Below are 24,290 nucleotides of genomic sequence, written 5' to 3'. Positions count from 1 at the left end.
TTTTCAAATGTCTAGTAATTCCAGTCCACCATTCCCTTCCTCCTCCATACTTCCCCTTTATCACCCTTTATCATGAGAAACTGACCATGTAGGAGAAAATATTAGCTTTGAAAAAATAGGACATTTACTTTACCACAGTTTCTGGTGTTGTAACAGAGATCTAGTTAAAGAACAGGTTGTTGAAATCAATTATCAGATACTGGCAGGTGTGGTGGCTCATGCCTGTAATCCTAGCACTTTGGGAGGCCAAGGCAAGTGGATCACTTGAGGCTAGGAGTTCGAGACCAGCCTGGCCAACATGGTGAAACCCCATCCCTACTAAAAATACAAAAATTAGCCAGGCATAGTGGTGGGTGCCTGTAACCCCAGCTACTGGTGAGGCTGAGGCAGGAGAATCACTTGAACCTGGGAGGCGGAGGTTACGGTGAGCTGAGGTCTTGCCGCTGCACTCCAGCCTGGGCAACAGAATGAGATTCCATCTCAAAAAAAAAAAAAAAAAAAAACAATTTTGAGATACCTACTGTGTGTACTTATCTTGGACTGATGTTGTTGAGGTTGAGGTGTTAGCTGGCATTTCAAGCTATATTATTTTTTTCTTTTTTGGAGATGGAGTCTCTGTCTGTCACCCAGGCCGGAGTGCAGTGGTGTGATCTCGGCTCACTGCAACCTGAGCTTCCCAGTCTCAAGCGATTCTCCTGCTTCAGCCTCTTGAGTATTTTGGATTACGGGTGTGTGCCACCACACCCTGGCTATTTTTTGTATTTTTAGTAGAAATGAGGTTTCGCCACATTGCCCAGGGTGGTCTTCAACTCCTGGCTTCTTAGGAGCCTCAGCCTCCCAAATTGCTGGGCTTTGAGGCATGAGCCACTGCATCTGGCCCAAGCTACATTATTGATTGGGGACTGCCTGAAGCAATGAAGCTAAGGATCATTTGCTGATGAAATTCTAGAAATCAAATTATATAAAACCAAGTTGATAGTCACCACTGTGCCAATGGGTCCAGTGAGAAGCAGAGAAAGACAAGCCAAAAGAAAAAAGGGAAGGTAGGGATTTGGATAGAGCCCATGACCAACTTAAAATATGTAAGCCTGCCTCTGAAGATACTGAAATCCTTAGCATCATATTGGAAATATTTTCAGAATGTTTCCAAAGAAAATACAAGGTGAATGAAATTCTGAGCTTTAAGTGGAATTAAATAGCAGGAGTGCGTTGCAGAGTATAGGCTGCCAGGCTTGAGGATTTACGGATCGGTACAATTAAAGAGAATAAATAACTGGAGGACTATCAAGAGGTGCCAGCTCTTTATTTTTGCCAAGCATTGCTAGCTTGGTTTCCCCCTACTAAGATTCTGTTGGGTGAGGAGTTTACCTCATTAGGCCTAAGGGATAATAGAGTTTAATTTAAACAAAGGATGAGAAAACAGTTCGAAAGATACACAAAGAAAAGTTTATTTTCACTATGTGGAAGTTACTAGTTAGCGTTTCCCTCTGTTAGAGTCCAGCTCTTCTGAGCTCTAAGTCCCACAGGGTCGACTGCTGCCAGGTGACTCGCAGTCAGCGTAAGTGGGAAGCTCTGCGATCTGGGGAGCTATGCTGTGACTGACAGAGTCCAGTTACAGCATTCATCTGTGCTCAGGCAGGTACCCTCTACTGTCTGCAAGCCTCAACTCCAAACCATACTCAGGTTTCCCTAGCTTACCCTTTGCTCCTTGGAGACATGCACAGATGCAGGAAAGTGTTTTCCAGAGCTGGTGATATAATACGTTGTGGCTGCTACTTTTTTTCTAAATGTTTTTTAGTATGGAAAATTTTAAGCATATCCCAAAGTAAAGAATGTGTAATGAACCATCATACACTGTCACTCAGCTTCAACAATTATAAACTAATGGCCAATCTTGTTTTTTCTACACTTCCACCCATTTCCCTAACCCCAGATAATTGTGAAGCAAATTCCAAACATCATTTCATCCATAAACATCCTGATTATATATCTCTAAAAGCTATAGATTCTTTTAAAAAAAGTACCATTAGCATACTTTAAAATATTAATAACTCCTCAGTATCATCAAATGTCTAGTTAATATATAAATTTCCTTGATGGTTTCATAAATGTAGTCTTATTTACTTATTTATTTACATATTTTTATATATATATGTATATTATAGTTTGTTTTTTTCTATTCAGGACACACATGAGATCTATGTCTTTTTTCCAACAGTTTTTAACCATCAGGATTTTTATGATTGCATGTATGTACTTTTATTTTACATGTTTCTTTTTCTCTTGAATTTTCTGTAAATTGAAAATTCATCCTAAATGGCTGATCTTTTCTTTTTTTTTGGCAAGAATATTTCATAGACAGTGGTTTGTCAGTCAAGAAACACATGATCTCTGGTTGTCGCTCTTTCTTTTTTTAATGTTAACCACTGATGACTTGGTCTGGATCCATTATTTCATTAAGCGTGTTGGTATTTTCTTATGCTTTTTACAGAAATGCAAATAATTACCTGATTCTTGGGGCATTTTTAAGTTTTCATATTGTTGTTGTGCTAAACTCTAGCAGTTATTCACTGTTTGCAGAAGTGTGATTTCAAGTCTTTCACACAGCAAGCAGGGATTGTACAGGGCAAAAAAAGCAGATATAGGAAAAATTTAATTGAATATTAAAAGGTAGAACTTTAAATACATATATCTTTCTAGAAGATTCTCCACTATCCTGATTTTTTCCCCCCCCCCCCACATGCCACTTTGGACAGGGGAAGCTGCATCCTGGACTCGTACCACAGATCAGAATGTAGGAACCATTGGTTAACACCATAGCATTGGTTAACATCTGCCAGAAGGTGAACATTTGTCTTGCCAAATTAAGGGTGAAGCTCAACTTTATTTTTGAGGGCACCATTTATCCATTGTGTATTCCAAATTACTGTCTACAATAAGTTACACCAAGTTTACAAGCTATTGTTTAATTTATTAAATAAACATGTACGAAACATCAATTCTGTGTCATGCACTGAGTCAGGCACTTGGATTGTAAAATGAACTAGAATATAGAATACAGACGTAACAAAGATGAATAAAAATGTGGAGAGAAGACATTATGATATAACAGAGAAATTGAAGTTAAGAGACCTGCATCGTTAGTCTCTGCCCCACATCTAAGAACCTTCCTGCCCATGGCATGCAGTATCTGTGAATGGTCCTAATAAGGCATATGTCTTTTCACACTTATTTTGAAAACTAAGTAAAATAATGAAAATCAAAGATAAACTATAAATTATAAGAAACTAAATGGTAATGTTTGGAATTCACTTGTCATAATTTCTCCTAGGACATTTTCTCACTGAAATAGATATAATGCATCCTCTTTCTCCCTTAAAAACTCCAAAACCCTATTCCTTACACTAATGGTTTATTGAAGTAATCTTTAAAAGTATTCTATCACCCTCAACCCATCTCATATTGCTGATAAGAAAGCAGCAATCTAAAATGTGAAGTGACTTATAAAGATGCCCAGTGGTTGAGCTTCCTGATCTCCAGGCCTGTACTCTTCTTACTATGTCATACTGCCTAAGGTTTCTTTCACATTAGGAACTATAAGCATGGGTGGTACGTTCTAAAATCCTAGGGCATTCAGCCATGGGAGGAGAGCAGCCCAGTTTTGGAGATTAAACATAAGCAGGATACCAAAAAGGCAGGTGGCCACAAGACTCCAGGGATTCTCTCTGCTAATCACTTGTTCTGTTTGCTCCATAGCTCCTACGCCTTGCTGTCCTTCTCCTCTTCTTTGACTTTTCATATCCCCATTCTTGTGTTGTCTTGATACCAGCCTGATGGGACTGACTGGTCTTTTGATGGTGGCTTTGTGGCTGTTGACCTTGGCTAATCAATCTCACCTTGAATTACCAACTCTCTTTCAAGAGAAGGAATAACAAGTTGAACCACTTGACCTGGGAACTTGAATTCAGTCCAGCTGTTTGGGGTAGCATAGTGTTCCTAAAAATCAAATTTGAATGTCTTGCTTCCCCTTCCCTCCTTGGTTCCTGGCCCCATCCATCTTCAGAGCCAACTGTTTGAAGACGGAAGGGGCCAGGAACCAAGGAAGAGGGGAAAAGAAGACATTCAAATTTGGGCCAGGAACCAAGGAGGGGGAAAAAAAAAACAACTGTTGGCTTTGAAGATGGAAGGTGCCAGAAAGCAAGGAGGCCATCAAATTTGAATGTCTTTATACTAGATCTGCACATTGTAGTTTACAATATATTCCACCATTGTGTATTGAATGCTACGAGCCTTTTTGTTACATTGCTCATAACAGCTGGCCTCTAATAACATTTGAGTTGGCTATTAGTGGACTAAAATTTTCAGGCAGATCAGGTATTTTGGGGGCAGGGCACCATAATTGTCAGCTTACTATGAGTCTCTCAAGCCCAAATAATGGCCTGTAGCATTCTTCTCACTCTACAGGGTCAGAACTGAGTACTGATATGGCCAAGATCACAGGGTTTTGCATTTGATGATGAGTCTTAGGAGGCTCCAGAGAGTGTAGGCAGATCAAGGCAGTTCATAAGAAAAAACAGTTCAAAAACCCTGTTAAAATGCAACCTTGTATGTGCTTGAGAGTCGTGAAATGCCTCTTCTGACAGAAATGCCTAAATTAGCATAAGAAGTAGTAATAGTTGGTTCTACATGAAGGCCAGGATACCCTTATCTTATTTCTGAAAGAATTCTCCTGGAAAAGACATCTGCCAGAGAAGGTACAAGGCGGAGCAACAGTATACTTTCCCTTTGCCCCAACCTAATATTCACTAAAATCCTCTTCAATACAGGTTGCCAATTTGGCCTGTTCCATCTCCAACAATGAAGAAGGGGTGAAATTAGTTCGGATGGCAGCCACCCAGATTGACAGCCTGTGTCCCCAGGTAAGCCTCTTTCACTTTGTTTCAAAAGCCTGTCAGTGACCTTCTCCACTCCAGCCCTTGTGCCCCTCCTTTTCTTTCTCTATTTCCTCTTGCTGAAAAATGCTACTTATCATTTATGAGCTGTTTCAAGTTCTACCTTTCTCAGAAAGAATAAACCACACCAGTCTCTTCAGAATTACCATGGCAGGGGCCGGGCATGGTGGCTCACACCTATAATCCCAGTGCTCTGGGAGGCTGAAGTGGGAGGATTGATTGAGGCCAGGGGTTCAAGGCCAGCCTGGGCAACATAGTGAGACTCCATCTCTACAAAAAATAAAATAAATTAGCTGGGTGTGGTGGTGCATTCCTGTAGTCCCAGTTACTGGGGAGTCTGAGGTGAGAGGATTGCTGGGGCTCAGGAGTTCGAGGCTGCAGGGAGCTGGGATTGTGTCACTATACTCTCCACTCCTGTTGACTTTGTTCTATTTGTTTTGGGTTATGATTTAAATGTTCCATATCTATTTACCTTGTCTCAGCAGCTAAATCATAAACTTGCACATGTGGAAAGCAAGAGTTGCATTTCTGCTGTATCTGTGCTAAGTCATGAGACTTGTCCAGGAAATGCTTTTTGAAACCTGAGGCAAACTATTATGTCTTAAAAAGAAGCAAACAAAAATGAATGGTAGTTGAAAATCTACGTTATCTTTTATGTGTTTGATTGTCCTTCTGAACACCAAGAACCCACTTATCTGTAGAACGTACAGGGTGCATGGGTCTTTGACCGGCTTATTCCTCTTTTGGAGTGTGTAGTCATCATGTCTCTGGATTGTTTCCAACAAATAGGTCATCAATGCCGCTCTGACACTGGCTGCCCGGCCACAGAGCAAAGTTGCTCAGGATAACATGGATGTCTTCAAAGACCAGTGGGAGAAGCAGGTCCGAGTGTTGACAGAGGCCGTGGATGACATCACCTCAGTGGATGACTTCCTCTCTGTCTCAGGTAATCATCACAGACAGGTCCCTTACAAGGCAGCTGGAGGAGGGTAACTGAATGAGATAAGGAATGTCTCACAAATGTCATGGGTCTGTGTTCCAGGCGCACTCCTTAGATCTTTGAGCTTTTTTGATCATCTCTGCAAATGTGATTATAACACCCTCTTAAATGCTTCGGTGTTTATGTTATTTCAAGACACGGAGTCAAGGCATTAAAAGGGAATACATTATTTAAGGTGGCTTATTTTCCTTTTTAGTGTTTGGAGTTTATAAATCAGGATGGCCTTTGATGTATCTGAATCACTCATGTAAAAAAGGGCCAGGGAATATGGGATTCATTAATCTACACAGTTTATGTCTTAAAAATAGGTGATCAGTTACTCCAATTTGGCTAAGTTTTTTTTTTTTTCCAACAAGTGAAGGTTTGTGATAACACAAACCTCTACACAGGTAGAGATATCAGCCACAGAACTTACCCCTTAGCAGGCACTTGGTAGCTATCAAGGCTTTGAGCACTTGTCTATGAGGTTGTAGAAGGAAGTCAGTGAAAGAAAATAGAACTGCTCATCACTTGAAATTATAACTTTCTTCTTTGTAAATGAAGCCAGACTGGAGGATGCCAGTAGACATGAATAACTGTGGAGACAGTTTGACATTTAACAGGACTCATGGAGTCCGTTTCAAGATTGGTCTACCAACCAGCAAATGGACATTTTTCCAAATGCTTTTGAGCTAACTTATTTGGCCCAGTTCACCTGAAAGAATCTCTGTGAGGAGGAGGTCACTGGAAACATCAGCCTTCTTTGTGAGGTGTTAAAAGAGCCAGCTGACCCTTGGAAATTCAAATTGGCCAGGTGTTGATTCTACACAGGTGTGTGGAACTCACACCTACTGACTCGGGCAGTACTAGCCCTGATGACCTGCTGGTTCTTGGCTGACTGAGGGCTGAGGGGGAGACATTGCATCACTGTTGGTGGGAACCAGGCAGACAGAACCTCTGACTGCAACAGTATGGAAGTGATTTCTGAGGGGGTGCTGTCATGTTTAGAAAATGTTTCTAGTTGCAGTCTTTTCTTTTCCTGAAGAAACATAATAAATTCCCACTGGGGCTTGTCTGAGAACCGCGTAGTCAAATCTGTAGATTTGATGGATAATCAAAAAGCCAGCTTTTCAGTGATGGGGGCAAGCCAAGGCAGATGGGAACATTGATGTAACATGCAGCCTGTGACTAGAATTTACCTTATTCTCTGCTGCTTGATTTAATTCTTATCAAAATGCTATAAAATAGGTACTAGTAATTCTAGGTTTTGTTTTAAGAAAACTAAGTCATTGAGAGGGTAGGGTGCCAGAGATGATATGAAAATCCAGATCATCCTCTTTTCAGAAACTGTATAATTCTCAATATGTCAAGATAGAAAGGAAATTTCCTGTGGTCTTGCTGCTTTCATTTCAGCTTCCCTTTTCCACCTCTGGCATTCTCATTCCAATCTCTAATTCCTTTCAGAAACCTGTCTTGTTTTTTATTCCAAAGGTCTTTGTCTTTGATGACTTGTCAAAGCAACAATTCATTTAAATATCACCATATCTAGAGCTTAGCTGATAAAAGAACTCAATATGTTGTCATTTCCACTTTTTTTTTTTTTTTTTTTGAGATGGAGTTTCGCTCTTGTTGCCCAGGCTGGAGTGCAATGGCGCCATCTTGGCTCACGGCAACTTCCACCTCCTGGGTTCAAGCTGTTTTCCTGCCTCAGCCTCCAGAGTACCTGGGATTACAGGCATGAGCCACTATGCCTGGCTAATTTTGTATTTGTGGTAGTAGAGACGGGGTTTCTCCATGTTGGTCAGGCTGGTCTCAAACTCCAGACCTCAGGTGATTCGCTCGCCTTGGCCTCCCAAAGTGCTGGGATTACAGGAGTGAGCCACCGCACCCGGCCCATTTCTGCTTTTTCATTTTTATTTTTTGCTTAGTTGATAGCTGAGTCCTAATCTTGTAAAAGATACCTCCACAAAATGAATCTCTCATAAGGTATTTGGAAATTGCTTAGATAGGTATGTTGGTAATTTGGGTGATGGGGAATAGAAAGGTGGCCACTGATGCTAATCTTTATAGTATATGGTCAGTTTTTTTCCAGGATAACTATGGTGCTCCAAATAGGAGCCCTTTCCAACCGGCCTCAGATCACAGAGCCATCCTGACAGCCCCTGGAAATCTTCTGCATCCCCTTCTACCTTCAAATCAATAGGAAACACCTATACCTTGCCGTTTTCAGAGAGGAATCATTTCAGAACTTACAACTTTTCCAACGTATTCTTTAAATGCATGTATAAAAATTTCTGAGGGTGGGGACAAGCAAGGTGAGGCGGTCTTATCTCAGACTTTTTCAATAGGGCAAAGCTTTTCTTAATTTTCCTCCCCTGGGCCCTGCCTCTTTGCTCCCATTTCTCCTTGCCATTCCTTTGTGCATCTCATTATTACCAGCAACAAGAAAAGGCTTTGGCTTCTGCTGATAACACTGTGCAGTCCAACTCCAGTGGTACAAGTGCCATGGCATGCCATGGCAGGAAAATGAACAGGCGCTGTCAGAGAGCCAGCTTGGCAGGGCCTGCTGGAACATGCATTTGGAGTTGACAATCAGAGGCAGCAGGCACCTTTCCACAGACCGGGTTTGACAAATAATGATACAGCCCACTTTGTCCTGCTGGTAGCCTGTGGACACAGCCCAATAGCTAGGGAAACTACTTCTCATCTTCTCTCTGAGCTAGAGTCAAACATTTACACAAGTAAATTGCAAGTTTGGCCCAAGAGATATTTCGAAATGGCATTAATGATATTTTATGTATCAGTTTCTTCTTAGGGGAATATCTCTTTGGGCAGGAAACTCTATTTAAAAAAACAATAAAAACAGATCTTTGTTTTTAAAAGACTGTAGTTTTTTTTTTTTAATGCTTCCCTAGTTTCTGTATCTGATATTAAATTTGTCCATATGAAATGCAACAAGTTTGGGGAGCAATGGTGCTAGCTATTAACATTACAAGAGCAAAACCAATTTTCAGATGTGGCCTATGCAGATAAAAAAGTGAAATGACAGTGTTATAACAGTCAAACTTTTTCCCACTTTGGAAAACCTACAATTTTTAATAGTGTTTTAAAATAAGCATCTTGGCATTAATCATGTGACAGTTTAATTCTTGGATTTGGCTCACAAAGTAGTAGGAAGCTAAGATCTGAAAAAGCTATTAACTTGATCTCATAATGCCCAAGAGTTTTGGTTTTTAACTTTTCCTTATTTTTTTTTAACTCCACAGTCTTAAGTTTGTTTTCTTTTAAAAATTCACAGTGAACTTTATTGTTTTGAATCTATAGCCTTATGGTTACAATAGTCAAATAGTTTGGTCATCACTGATTTTTTTCCATAACAAAATTATATCATTTCTAAAATAGTAATGTTGCCAAATGTAAGGAAGTTTACAATAAAATATGTTGCAATCAAATGTTTCATGACACGTTTAAATACCACACTTTATATTAGAGTGTGCCACCCAAACATTGCAGTTTTTCGCAGCAATGGAATAATCTCTAGAATACTTTTGCCTTTTATTACTATTTTCATCTCTTTTCCTTTCTAGTTGCCACATTCCTCTCTCTTTACTTTATGAATTCTTTGTTTTCAAAATACCTCAGAATAAAAGTATATAGTTGATTGCCCCTTCTCAATGGGCATGTTCATTCAGTGTCTCTCTTTTGATTGCCTGCTGCCTATAGGCCGCTGTCAGGAATGCGAATATGAATGAAGAGTGTATTCTGCCTTTAAATAATTGACTGCCCTCCTTGATATATACTAGATTAGCCTGCTTACTAACTGTTAAGTCCTAGACCTGAAGGCACAGGGTATAGGGGTGGGGAAGTTATTACAGGGAGTTCAAAAATCCATATATACACCAAGTATGGTCTTCTGACCAAAAAGTTCATGTTCATGTCTATGTAAACAGGTATGGCTTTTTTCCAAACACAGGCAAACCTCGAATGTATTGCCAGTTCTGTTCCAACTACTGCAGTAAAATGTCAATTGCAATAAGGTGAATCATGCAAATTTTTTTGGATTCCCAGTGCATATAATAAGTTATGTTTACAGTGCAGTGTAGTCCATTAACTGTGTAGTAGGATTATGTTTAAAAAGTATACACACCTTTATTTAGAAATACTTCATTTCTAAAAAATGCTAAAGATCATTCTGAGCCTTCAGCCAGCCATAATCTCTTTGATGGCAGGGGGGGTTTCCTTGATGTTGATCAAAGTGGTGGTTCCTGTGTGGTTCCTGAAGGCTGGCATGGCTGTGGCAATTTCTTGAAGTAAGATAACAATGAAGTTTGCTGCATTGATTGACTATTCCTTTACAAAAGATTTATCTGTAGCATGTGATATGCTGTTTGACAGCACTTTATCCGCAGTAGAACTTCTTTCAAATTGGAGTCAATCCTCTCAAACTCTGCTTTATCCACTACATTTATATAATATTTTAAATCCTTTGTTGTCATTTCAACAATGTTCACACTATCATAGCTAGGGATAGATTACATCTCAAGAAGCCGCTTTGCTCATACATAAGAAGCAATTCCTCATCCATGAAGTTTGATCATGACCTTGCAGATTCAGTCACATCTTTAGGCTCCACTTCTAATTCTAGTTCTCTTGCTATTTCCACTAGATACGCACTTTCTTCCTCCACTGAAATCTTGAACCCTTCAAAGTCGACTATGAGGGTTGGGATCAACTTTTTCCAAACTCCTGTTAATGTTAATATTTTGACTTTCTCCGGTGAATCAATCATGGATGTTCTTAGTGGCAAATAGGATAGCGAATTCTTTCCAGAAGGCCTTTAATTTACTTTGCCCAGATCCATCAGGAGAATCACTATCTATTGCAGCTATAGCCTTAAAAAATGAATTTTCTAAATAATAAGACTTGAAAGTCAAAATGACTCCTTGATACATCTGCTGCAGCATAGATGTGTTAGCAAGCAGGAAAGCACTATTAATCTCTGTGTATATCTCCATCAGAGCTCTTGGGTGACCAGGTGCATTTTCAATGAGCAATAACATTTTGAAAAGAATTATTTTTATTCTGAACAGTAGGTTTCAAGAGTGGACTTGAAATATTCAGTAAACCGTGCTATAAACAGATGTGCTGTCTTCAGTCTTTGTTGTTCCATTTATAGAGCACAGGCAGAGTAGATTTAGCATAATTCTTAGGGCCCTAGGATTTGCAAAGTGTTAAATGAGCATTGGGTTCAACCTAAAAATCAACTGTATTAGCTGCTGATAAGAGAGTCAGCCTGTCCTTTGAAGCCAGTCATTGACTTCTCTCCAGCTATGAAAGTTGTAAATAGCACCTTCTTCCAGTTGAAGGCTGTCTTGTCAACATTGAAAACTTGTTGTTTGCCCCCTTAATCAATGATCTTAGCTAGATCTTTAGGATAACTTGCCACAGGTTCTGTCTACATCAGCACTTGCACTTTTATGTTATGGAGATGAATTCTTTCTTAAACATCATGAACCAACCTCTACTAGCTTCCAGCTTTGCTTCTGCAGCTTCCTTACCTCTCTCATCCTTCACATAATTAAAGAGCATTAGGGTCTTGGTCAAGATTGGGCTTTGGCTTAAAGGAATGCTGTGGCTGATATGATCTTCTATTTAGACCACTCAGACTTTCTCCATATTAGCAATAAGGCTGCTTCATTTTTTTATCTGGGTGTTCATTGGAGTAGCACTTTTAATTTCTTTCAAGAACTTTTTCTTGTACTTACAAGTTGGCTGTTTGGCCTCTCTTGACTTGTGACATGTCTTCCTCACTAAGCTTAATCATTTCTAGCTTTTGATTTCAAGTGAGAAATGTGTGACCCTTCCTTTCACTTGAATACTTAAAGGTCATTGTAGGGTTGTTAATAGATCTAATTTTAATATTGTTGTGTCTCAGGGAATAAGAAGCTTGAGAAGAGGGAGAGAGATGGCAAACGGCCATCTTGGTGGAGCAGGCAGAACACGCCCGACATTTATTGTTTGCCTTCTTATGTGGACATGGTTCCTGATGCCTCAAAACAATTGCAATAGTGACAAAGATCACTGATCACAGATCATCAAAACAATAATGAAAAAATGTGAAATATTGCAACAATTGCAAAACTGTGACACAGAGACAGGAAATGAGCACACGCTGTTGGAACAATGGTACCAACAGACTTGCTTGAGGCAGAGTTGCAACAAACCTTCAATTTCTATTTGGGGAAGGAAAAAAACCAAAAAAACCCACCAATCCGTGATACACAATAAAACAAGACATGCCTGTAGATTGTTTTTAATAAAATACAAATCTATTTGAAAACATTCTGAACCGTAGTAGCTTTTACATGTCTACCATCCATCAATATAACTACTATCATGAAGAAACTGTGACTCATTTTTTCATAAAAAGGGACCTGAATTGGAGAAGGTCGAAAAACACTGAGTAAACTGTAATTATATGTTGCTTAACGACAGGCGTACGTTCTGGGAAATGCATCGTTGGGCAATTTCTTCATTGTGTGAACATCATATACTGTATTTACACACCTAGATGGTATTGCTTACTGCATACCTACACTATATGGTATAACCTATTACTTTTAAGCTACAAACTTGTACAGCATGTTACTGTACTGAATACTGTAAGCAATTTGAATACAATAGTAAGTTTTGTGTATCTAAACATGTATAAATATTTTAAAAGTATGGTAAAAATATGACATAATCTTATGGGACTGCCTTCAAGTATGTGGTCTGTTATTGACTGAAATGATTTATCTTGCATAACTATATCTTAAAATTTTAAAAATTTATTTATAAAAATCAGTCAATTAGGCCGGGCCTGGTGGCTCATGCCTGTAATCCCAGCACTTTGGGAGACGAGGCAGGCCGATCATTTGAGGTCAGGAGTTCAAGAGCAGCCTGACCAACATGGTGAAATATTGTCTCTACTAAAAAGACAAAAAAAAAAATCCAGGTGTGATGGTGCATGCCTGTAATCCCATCTACTTGGGAGGCTGAGGCAGGAGAATCTTTTGAACTTGGCAGACTGAGGTTGTAGTGAGCTGGGATCACGTCACTGCACTCCAGCCTGGGCGACAGAGGGAGACTCCGTCTCAAAAAAATAAAATAAAATAAAATTAGTCAATTAGTAAATTATAAAACTAATACTTTGTTTGTACAACATTATTAACCTGACTATGTAACAAATTTGTTGATGATTTGAGTAATTAATAGCAATGTTTTTGTTATGGATTTCTATCCTGTGCTGGTTTATTTTAAATAGGTATAATAATACCTATAAAAACATATTTCTTGCCTCTTAAATTAGTTGCATATTTCTACTTTTGGATAGTCCTATTAAAAAATGTGTTGTCATTTTAACATATTGGGTCATGAATAGGTTTCTTAGAATTTAAAAACAAACTTATTAACTCCAGAACGATTAGTATCTAATATAATCAACAGACATCTCACTATTTTTTACTCAACCCCAAAGTACCATTTCTAAACTCTGCACCGAAACTTTGTCCATTCTTATATTACTGTTATTCAAAGAAAATAGCAGCTGGATGTGTGATTTTGACACAAATCCTTTTCTAGTTACTTACTCTCAAGGGCCAGGACATATTTTAATTGTCTTAAGAAATTCCACAGGACAGGAAGAGAAGCTGCTTTTAATCAAAGTTTTACATTTAGAATTCTCTATCAATATTCATTGGAGTAAACATTTCTCTCAGATGTCCTTTTAGGTATATACTGTTCACATGTTTAATCATGTTTTCATTAAAATGTCATGTCTCAAGAAAATGTCATGATTTGGGAAGTACTATTTTTTGTGAGTTTTAGAAATCGAAATACTAAAATTTAAACATTTCATTATCTTTCTATTCTAATTTATAGTTGAAATTAAAGAACTGGAGAATGTAGAAATCAGCAGTTTATAATGGTTTGAGTGAAGAAATCACACTGTATGCAGTCAAAATGGATGTTCTTTATGAAAAGTCAGTTATAACTTACAATTTTCTATCCTGTGTCCTAAAAATATAAATTTTCTTTCTAATTGCTTAGTTTAGTGAAAATAGGGGAGATCGGTAGTGGAGACTAGGATTTGCTAGATACTCTCCTTTCTTTCCTTCTTTAGGAAATTTAAAATCAGAACTAGCCCTAAAAGCTTCTTAAAGAGGTAATATTTTATTTTAACTATTTATGAACTGTTGGTTGGATTTGGCAGTTATAATTTTAAAATATTGACAGGTTACTTGAGACTTTAAAGATATATTTATCAACAGCACATATTTTTTATGTGTTCATGTCTTGGAAAATACCATAAACTGTGTTGCTTATAATCAATAGGAATTTATGTCTCATGGTTCTGGAGGCTGGGAAGTCCAAGACAAAGGACTCTGCTTTCTCGTAGTCTTCTCACTGGAACCTTGCATGGTAGAAAGAGGGAGGGATCTCTGAGGTCTGTTTTATAAGGACACTGATTCCATTCCTTAAGATTCTGTCCTCATAACACAATCACCTCCCAAAATCTGCACCTCTTAATACTACCCCTTTGGGAGTTAGAATTTTAACATATGAATTTTAAGGGAATACAAACATGCAGTTTATTAGTTTGTGTATGTGCATGTATGTGTGTGTCCAGCTTATTTACAAAGAGCACTAAACTTTTTGAACATTTCCTTAGAATTCTGCTTCTAAAGAATGCACAAGGAATAGAATTACAGATCTCACACTGGACATGAAAAATACAAAATTACACACTTATTAAAACTGCAAGGGAATAAATAATGTGTTTTCTCTATGCCGTTAGAGTGAAGCCTCCCCTCCTGCCTGCTTGATTTCTACTTTGGGCAATCATATGAAAGTTATGCAGAACTTGACTATAATCTGAGGGAACCAGCCACAAGACTGGATTGTATTTTAATTGTGGGAAACTGATCATCTTCACCTAATCAGTTTTGCCATTGCATATACCATGTGCATGACATAATTTTAAATGACCAACTGCGTGATATTTATTTTTCCTCAAATGTTTTCATAATGAAAACATGATTAAACAAACATGTGCCCAAAGCTTTGACTCTGGTTTTATTTGTGGACATTTATACTTGGTCAGATTGACTTCATGTTGGCTGCTACAACTTCTAAAAGGCCCTGTCCTGTGTAAGTATCAAACTTCGAAACAAAGGAAGGGATATTCTTTAAGTCAGTGGTCCTCAGAATGTTGTCTTCAAACCAGTGGCATTAGCATCACCTGGGAACTTGATAGAAACTCAATTTCTTGGGCTCTACCCCAGACTTACTGAATTGGAAACTCTAGGAGTGGCACCTAGCAATCTATGTGATGCTACCAGCCCTCTGGCTGATGCTCAGGTTTGAGAACCACTATTGTAATTATAAACTATGTCCTTTACATGCAATTTTAGTATTATTAGGCATGCATTGAGATGTGTCCAAGGCAAGGGCTCATGAGAGTTGAATCAATTTTAATTGGTTAAGTTCTGAGTTACGTAAAGTCATCTAAATGTGTATGTGTCCTCTCCACAGAAAATCACATCTTGGAGGATGTGAACAAGTGTGTGATAGCCCTCCAAGAGGGTGATGTGGACACTCTGGACCGGACTGCAGGGGCCATCAGGGGCCGGGCAGCTCGAGTCATACATATCATCAATGCTGAGATGGAGAACTATGAAGCTGGAGTTTATACTGAGAAGGTGCTGGAAGCTACAAAATTGCTTTCTGAAACAGGTAAGCATGGGTATTAGGTCTGGCCAAAATGTTAACGCCTTGATTAGTTTCTATAACTGAATAAATCTGTTTCATTGATTTCTGTAGGCCTTTATGCTTCTAAATTGCACATAATCATGGAATGGGTGGAGTACTTGAGTGTTCTGTTTGTTTTTTGTGTTTGAATTTGAATAATATTAGGAGAATGACAGTTTTACTGCTTTGCATGCATATAATTCTTTATACTTTTCATATAGATCATTTGATTCTCCCAAACAATAAGATTTTTCTGCTTACTTAATTATCTCCAATTATGAATGAGATAATTTTATGATTTGAGAAAATTATGGTTTGAATTGGTTAAGAGACTGGAATGAGGTCACAAGGTTAGAAAATAGTGCAGATGTGATAAGAACTTGGAATCTGTAATTTAACCTTTTCTTCATTTATTGCTTGAGAGGATAGGACCTTAAGGAAGAACTCTGAACAGCCAGTGGAAAGTGTAAAGGTTCTAGATAGTGAGTGAATATGATGTGCTGAAAGAAAGGTGGTGGCTGCTGACAAAGAGTTAGGCTTTCAGCATATTCCCTTTCTTTCTAGGAAAGCTTTACATGCCCTTCTTCAGGTGCATGTGGCTGCTCACAGGACTCACTGCTGTGGTAAGACATGGTTACTTATGGAAGCTTGTCAGAGCTTGCAGATGCATTGGGGTAAAAAAAAAATGCTTCCACTGAATTAGAACAATCTACAACTCTGGAGAATATATAAGACTGGCCTGTTTTTAGTAGTTCTCTCCTCTTGATCAATGTCTTTTTGCTTCCTCAGGCCTTGTATATTTGTATATATGAGATGAGATATATAGTTCAAGGAATGAGAGGAAACTAGGGAATAGAAAAAGAGAATGTAAGTCCACATTGGATAAGGTTGTTAATGAATAATGAATTGGTGCATATATATGCACAGAAGGGCCTCTCCCCTCAAACCCTAAGGGGGATCTTCATGGGTTTGCCTATGAGCTTTGGATGCCACTAGGCATTTTTAAAATAGCCATCTCTGAAAGGTCAGATATAGCCGTGTTCCAAGTTCTGCATGATGAGATACGTTGGTAGAAATATGTTGCTTTTTATGGGGAAAAGATTATTTACAAAGAGTTCTGTAGGTATTTGTTAGCCTGGAATAGCAAGTAAAACACAATACATAAACACAGGTATTGGTCATTCTCTTTGAAATATAAGCAGAAACAGAATAGTGTGGTATCATGTTATAAAGAGCACATCTAGAGATTGTTGCCCTTGGAACATCCTTACAGACTTAGAATTAGAAATAATAACAAAAATAATGACAAGATATAACTGCATTTGAATTAGCTGAGAGTCAGCACTGCTTTCTTTCACATAAGCTTGCCCTTTACATTCAGCTGAGCAACACAAAGCAAGCCATACAATATTTCTTTCCTCACTTGGAAGAGTTATAAAAAGGTATTTTTTTTTCTAATTCTCCAAATTAAGGACTTTTTCATTAGTAACCTTTAGGGAGACCATCTTACATTTCTGTGGCTTTCAGTTCCTAGCCCATCAGCTCTATTCTTGTACAAAGTCTCAGCTTCATGTGAGATATCTGACAGAGTAACACTCCCTTGGGTCTGTCACTAGATAAATAATACCAGAGAAGTGTTGAAGACCTAGAGACAGGACTCAGTTCCTGCCCACTCATGACTGGTGGGAAGGACACTGGTGGCAGATGAAAGATACAGAGCATATTGCCAATTTTCATGTGATTTTCTACCCACAGATAACTCAGGCACTGTTCAAATGACATTTTAGAACTTTTTCTTATTGTATCTTGGACGGCTTTGACAACAGGAGTGCTGCTTACTAGGTCAAAATCTAAAGGCAAGGACAATTGCTTAGTTGATTGTAATATTTTAACATAATTTTCACCCAAAGTCTTGATATGTAAATAATGTTCTGGTTGATTTTTCTACTTTTAAAAAAAACAGTCGTTCATCCTGGATTGTTGTTGCTAATCAAGATTTTTGCTCTTACTTGTTCTGAGTTTTTACAATTTTTATCCTAGCTTGCAATGATTGAGCACTCTGGGGGCTTAACTAAAGGCACCTTTCTTATTTTGATGCCCATTCCTAATTGAATACGGTAGATGAGCAGGACATTTAAATTCTACTTTTCAGGATCAATTGAAGTTAACTAGGAAAGTAACCAGGCAGAGACTGAAACAGACAGCTTATATATAACTTTAATTGAAAATATAGGAATAAGTGGCAAGGAAAAGTGGGTGTCAGTGGACTAAGAGCTAGAATACAAAGGTATACAATTTCTTTGGTATTTGTCCCCAATTGTTCTTCTCTTTCTGAAACAGGAATAATGTTATTATTTTGTGAATAACTAGGTTGCCGAAGAAGTAACAGAAAAAAACTTCAGCTGTTAACTCACTGATTGCTAATGAGAATTGCTGGGGAATGTGCTTGCATAGAGTAGACACATGGAGTTTGAGGATGACCACAGGATCAGTTCTGTAATTATGGTTGTACAAAGTTTTGTTGGTGTGTGTGTGTGTGTGTGTCTAAAGTGATTTACTTCTAATGTCATTGTGTGTCTGTGCTAAGGAGACATAAGATATATGTCCTCAAAATAGAAACCCTGTGCATGTCCCTGATGCCAAATTATCTCCCTTTTGCTTAGTTTTGTTTCTGACTTAAACAATTTTAGAGCCACGTTGAATTGGCCACTTTTCTATATGAATCTATCAGATTTTGTCATGAGAGTACATTGTAGGGTGAAAGAGGGTGGCAGTGGGAAAAAAGGGAAAAATGCCAAGAGGAAAGATAAGGGGAAAGAAGACAAAATGTCATGATTTTTGTTGTTGTTGTTGTTGCCACACCTACTAGGTTCCCTCACTGAGTGACTGGAAAATTGAGAGATACCCAAAGAGTGATAACACATCTGTGGTTTATTTTCCATGAATTATTTTCTTTCCTTAGTAAAGACAGTGCTTTGCTTAAGAGTGCTTCTTGTCTTGATATGAATGCTGAGTTAAATTTAAGAAAATTTTGTAGATTATTAGTATGCTAAGAATTATAGGGTAGCATTATGTACAAATTTACCTGTTCATTTTCTATAAAACAATCTAGGCTGATGAAAACACAATAAATTGGATCTACAGCAGACCCATTAAATACTTACATGGCATATTTGATAGGCTCTTCAGTAAAAACTGAATTATAACAAATTGCCAACAGCTTGGCAGTAAGTACACGCTTGACCAGACCCATCTTCATAGATCTCGTTTACAAAGTCGGGTTGCTGCAGGAGGCTGAGAAGGGGTGAAAGCACATTCAGTGATATCATATTTAGATATGCATACAGTAGCTCATTCTTCACTGAATGGATTATATTGAAATGTCATTTTTGTAAATTTGATAGCTGACTCAAGTTTGTGGCCATGTGAGCATGACTAGGTTAAAAGATCTGTGAGATTCTGCCAGACATTTTTTCTTCAGAGGAAACAATAGACCAAAAAAAAAAAACAAAAAAAAGAAAAAAGCATATTTTGAAAAGGGTTCTATGTTATGGAGCACTCTGTATGCAGAGATTAAAATTCCATTATTTTGGAAAATACGTGGGCCAAGCAGATGGTATAATTTTTACTTCCATGCTCTATAACCTAAAGTTTTATACAAATGGGAAGGTTTTCCTTTTTACAACATTTCTATATATTTTTGCTTAGAAAGTATAAAAGGACCAGCAAATAGAAAGCATCCAAGCTGGAAATCTTATTGAGAGGGTACATTTGGGCCAGGACAACGCAGTAGAATGAATCCAAGGTTAGGATTCAGAAGAACTAAGTTACTTGACTGCTACCAACTAACTGTGACCTTAAACAAATCAGTTAGTGCCTCTGGGACTCGTTAATTTCCTGTATTGCCCAATGTTTTGTCATTCAAGAATGGGTCGGTATTAATTGTGTAATATATGCATCACTGTTTCTGGCTTCCTGGTGACTGCACTTGGCGTAAGTAATTATTGCCCATGAGTCCCCTGTATAAACCCTCTGCACCATCTGGACGAGGGCCTTCATTATTCTCCAGGCAAAACATATCCATGCTGCTCCCTCTGTCTTCCCTGCAAGGTTCTTCATCTCCTCCTCCTCCTGCTTTACATCTGTTTATTGAGATTCTCCTTTAAAATATAGCTCTAGTCTCAGTTGGAGACCACAGAAAACTATTAGTCTTTTGACATTTAGTATGGTATGTCCTCTTCAGTGTAAATGACTGTGCTTACAACAGGATTGTCTGTTTTTAGAGGCAAGTGTTTCTATAGGTACCCACAGCCTAGAATGGTGTTTTCAGTAACACATTTAATACGTATGTATTGATTAAATGAATACCAAAAATGAGAACATTACACTTTTTTCTTTTTTTTCTGTAGAAAATTTGTCTACTAGCAGCCTCAGGTTTGCAGCTCAAGATCAATTTCTGTGTATCAATGGGAAATCATCTGATTGGCCTTTTGGCCTATGCTTCCTTCGGTTGGACTGATTTCTGTTGCTAGTGGAATAGAGTTTTATGATTGGACAGGTCTGAGTGACCTGCCTATCTCTCTGGCTGGAATATGGGGGGCTGGAGTATGAGACTGATGTCAGAAGAAGGTGGTAGGGGCAGCTTATTGGGAAGACAAACTATTAAGTATTAGAAATAGGAAGGACTATCCAGAGTCTAAGTTACTTCGGCATGACTAATTTTAAGTCGGAAGTGTAGGAAGAATGAGAAAGAAGCCTCATCCAGTAAAGAGCCCTTAAATAGATAACGTATAATTTGTCTCAATGTCTTTTTTATATGACTAAAACCTATATACTCTAAGTATTGTAGAAATCTGATAAGTTTTTGAAGATCTATATAATTTTTCCTAAAAGCAAATGCAAGGTTTGGGGCTCAGAGAACAAACGTTACTTTGCACAGTAAGCATGTCAGTTTCCCATGTTCCATTCCCGCTCTTGGAGCAATGTGATGAGGGCAGATGGATTCTGCACATACGGTGGAGGTCTGTGCTACAGGTGGGGAACCACACAATTATGAATCTAGGAGCTGATTTAGAAATTGGTGCTCCTCCTGAGGGCAGGAAAGAAACACTTCCTCTCTTTTTTTTTTTTTTTGAGATGAAGTTTTGTTCTTGTTGCCCAGGCCTGGAGTGCAATGGCACAGTCTCGGCTCACTGCAACCTCTGCCTCCCGGGTTCAAGTGATTTTATTGCCTCAGCTTCCCAAGTAGCTGTGATTACAGGGAGTCGCCACCACGCCTGGCTAATTTTTTTTTTTTTTTTTTTTTTTTTTTTTGTATTTTCAGTAGAGACGGGGTTTCACCGTGTTGGCCAGGCTGATCTCAAACCCCTGACCTCAGGTGATCTGCCTACCTCGGCCTCTCAAAGTGCTGGGATTACAGGCGTGAACCACCGCGCCCAGCCACGTTTTCTCTTTTATGTAAACAAATTCTGTCCAGGGGGTACCCAAGTGGTTAAAAACTTTTGGAATATAAATGCATAGTTCCTAGTTTTATCCCTCTTTTGAAATGTAAACATATCTCTGGAGAAGCTAAGCCTATAAATCTCTCTCCAGGTTATTTCACTATCTTAGGACTGTTGACCTTTGAACCAGGTTACCAGTATTTTTGTTCGGAAAGGGTTGACCATGCAGAAACATGAAAATATTTTCTATACACTGGTGTGTTTGTAAATGATGTGTTCTCCCACAATTCAGACATGTTCAGCTCTCTCAGCGTAAGAGGCTGAAGAACCACCTCAGAAAATACGACCATAACCAGGTAGCTTACAATATAGAAATGTAAATGATTCCTCATCAAAAGAAAAGTTGCTTGACCTCTCTCATAAGATAAATGCAAATTAAAAACTATGCTGAGAAACCATTACCCATCGGAATGGCAAAGATCCAAAAGTTGTATAATGTACTCTGTTGTCAAGGATGAGGAAAAGTCGTCTCATATTTTGCTTGTAGGTGTGCAAAATGGAGGAAATTTGACATCTTCTATCAAAAGAACATATTTAAAATTTGGAAAGCAATCTCACTTTTAAAAATCTGTTCTTCAGATGTACTGGCAAAAAATATAAAAACATATGCACAAGGTTATTTATTATAAGATTGTAGGCTAGAAACAACACAAATATCTAGCTTTTAGGGCACTGGTTGAATAAATTATGGTCTAATCACACAGTGGAGTATTATGCAGCTATAAAACAGAATGGGGAATAACTATACAATCTCTGACTATATTTTTAGGTTAAAAAATGAGGTGAAAAAAGTATGTATAACATGTTCCATTTATTTTCAAAAGTAAATTATATAACACAGGAAGAGAAAGTAAGATACAAAATTTTATTCTAACAATAAAACCCTTAACGTGAAGATGGAGATGGGGTAGGGTAAACATAGGAAGATTCACAATTGCATGTGTGTATAGGCCATAAATTTGGGGTGACACAGCAGAACAAACAGCACTTCTCTAGTGCCTGTTTGTCAAAGTACAACCAAAAAAAAAAAAAAAAAAACACGAATCTGCAGTTGTTCATGGATTCAGAATCCTGGGAACTGGAGAGTACATGTGCTTCTTTGTCACTTCAAGGACATCAGAAACCAGCATCTGTGGTAATGGCAGTGTAGTAAATTAGGGGCCTACATATTGTGTCTAGCGGAGTCAGTGCTGGTGTCCGCTGGAATTGGTGGCCTGGATGCTCTAATTGTGCACAACTGAGGCTGTAGTAATGTCCCGTCACCCAGATTCTCTGATGGAGGGGAAACTGCCACATCAGTGATAGGTGTTTGAATCAGAGGAAGAATATGCTAACAGCCACTCATTTGGAAGCACATGTGGTACATCCTTGGAGTATTCCAGAAATAGTTTTGGTAAAGAAAAAATGGGAAGCTTTGCATGTAGCCGGAGGGCCTGAAATAACAAGTGAACAAAAGAACGAAACAAGTACTGTATATGGCCAGAGTAGCCTCCAAATGACCTCCTTGCCAAATTTTAAATTTGGTTTGTAGAGAGAGGTCTTGCTATACTGGCCAGACTGGTCTCCAACTCCTAGCCTCATGTGATTCTCCCACCTCAGTCTCCCAAAATGCTGGGATTACAGGCATGAGGCCATCCCACTTGGCTCCTGGTTTGCCTTTCTATATTTTACCTTTCCTCTAATTCTACCTGATTTCTTCCTTGTCAGTGAAGTCGCCTTTCTAACCAGACCAGACAAGCCCACTCTTCTGTGTACCTGTTACTCTTATTATCTGTGTTACTCATTTGGAACCTACCATATACTGCCCAATATTTCATATTCTTGTTACCCACTTTTCTACTTATGTTTATATCTGTCCTAATGTTTATATCTGTCCTCTGTCCATCTTAGTACCTGAGGCATGTGTGTATGTATTGACTTTTTGCATGTTTTTGTTAAATTTTAACCTCTTAAGATCTGAGTCTACCTCTCCATTACCTGCAGCTTTAATTAAGAGTTGAAACTCAAAGATGTTATTAATATAAATGAGTAACATAATGACACAGTTACCTTATTCTGGGGGATTAAACCCTCCTTAAATTGCATACTTAATGAACAAGATAAGAATCTTTTAAGTTATGTGCAATAAATTTTTAGCAAGTACTTTATTACATCTTAATGCAATCTAAGTATTTAAACATCACAGATGCCAAATTAGACTGTATTTATTAAGCTAGGTTTTGACAAACACTAAGCTAAATAAGGCATCATGCTCATGCTCGATACTTTATTCGTTCCTTAAGTTTCAGAATTAAATGTGCCATCCTTTTAAGTTATAAACCATTTGTGATTATTTTTGAAATGCTTATTTTAAAATAGAAGAAAACTTTCCAAGCAAGCATTTTCTTTCCTCAGGAAAAGGAATTTGTGTCTAGACAAGAGCAGATGGATGCTCCCTGATTCTTTTAGGGTAGTTGTCGTGAATGGAATTTAGAGTTTTTTTTTTTTTTTTTACCCCCTTCTTCTAGGCAGTCCTTTTTCATCTTTTATCAGACAGTTCAGCTCATGGGTTATGTATTGCCTTCTGGAACTTAAATTTGATTTATGTTTGAAATATACATTTATAATTTTCCCAACATGAATTTATGGAAATGGCAGCCTTTAGAAACTCCCACAAAGGTGGGATGATTGACTGTGATGAAAGGAAGTCCAAGAATGTATGCAGGAAGAATTGGGACTGGCCAAGATGATGATAGTTGTCTGGAGAGGTAGAAACAGCTGACAAATAGCAGCGAATAGGGAGCAGATTAAGCCAGGGTACTGTTGTTCTTGCTCCTGGATTCCAATTTTCAACTTCTAACCTGATGTCTCAAGACAGAAGGGAAGCTAGTATATCATTGGTCAAGGCAGAGGAAGATTGAAATTTAGAGAAAGTATGTAAGGTTTATTTCTACATTGCCTCTGCCACATTTTAAAAAAGCATTTGAAGACACTTAAGATTTAAATTCAATCAAGTGATGTAAATTAAGTAATTAAAGTAGTGTAAATATGAGATAGAAGGGAAATAGTTTCAAGAGAATATTGGAT

The 24,290-nt window shown here is 38.2% G+C and overlaps 1 protein-coding gene across 9 annotated transcripts in view; it reads left to right on the top strand.

The window, feature by feature from the left end:
• Positions 1-24,290, top strand: part of CTNNA2 (catenin alpha 2) — a 1,140,166-nt gene that overhangs the window by 1,032,354 nt on the left and 83,522 nt on the right. For all 9 annotated transcript variants that reach the window (NM_001133576.1, XM_063713280.1, XM_024241972.3 and 6 more), the window contains 3 exon segments: positions 4,827-4,919; positions 5,742-5,898; positions 15,508-15,708. In NM_001133576.1, the coding sequence (NP_001127048.1) occupies positions 4,827-4,919; positions 5,742-5,898; positions 15,508-15,708 (451 nt within the window).

The sequence above is a fragment of the Pongo abelii genome, chromosome 12 (genome assembly GCF_028885655.2).
Source record: "Pongo abelii isolate AG06213 chromosome 12, NHGRI_mPonAbe1-v2.0_pri, whole genome shotgun sequence".
NCBI classification, from domain to species: domain Eukaryota; kingdom Metazoa; phylum Chordata; class Mammalia; order Primates; family Hominidae; genus Pongo; species Pongo abelii.
This window is presented reverse-complemented; position numbering and strand designations above follow the sequence as displayed.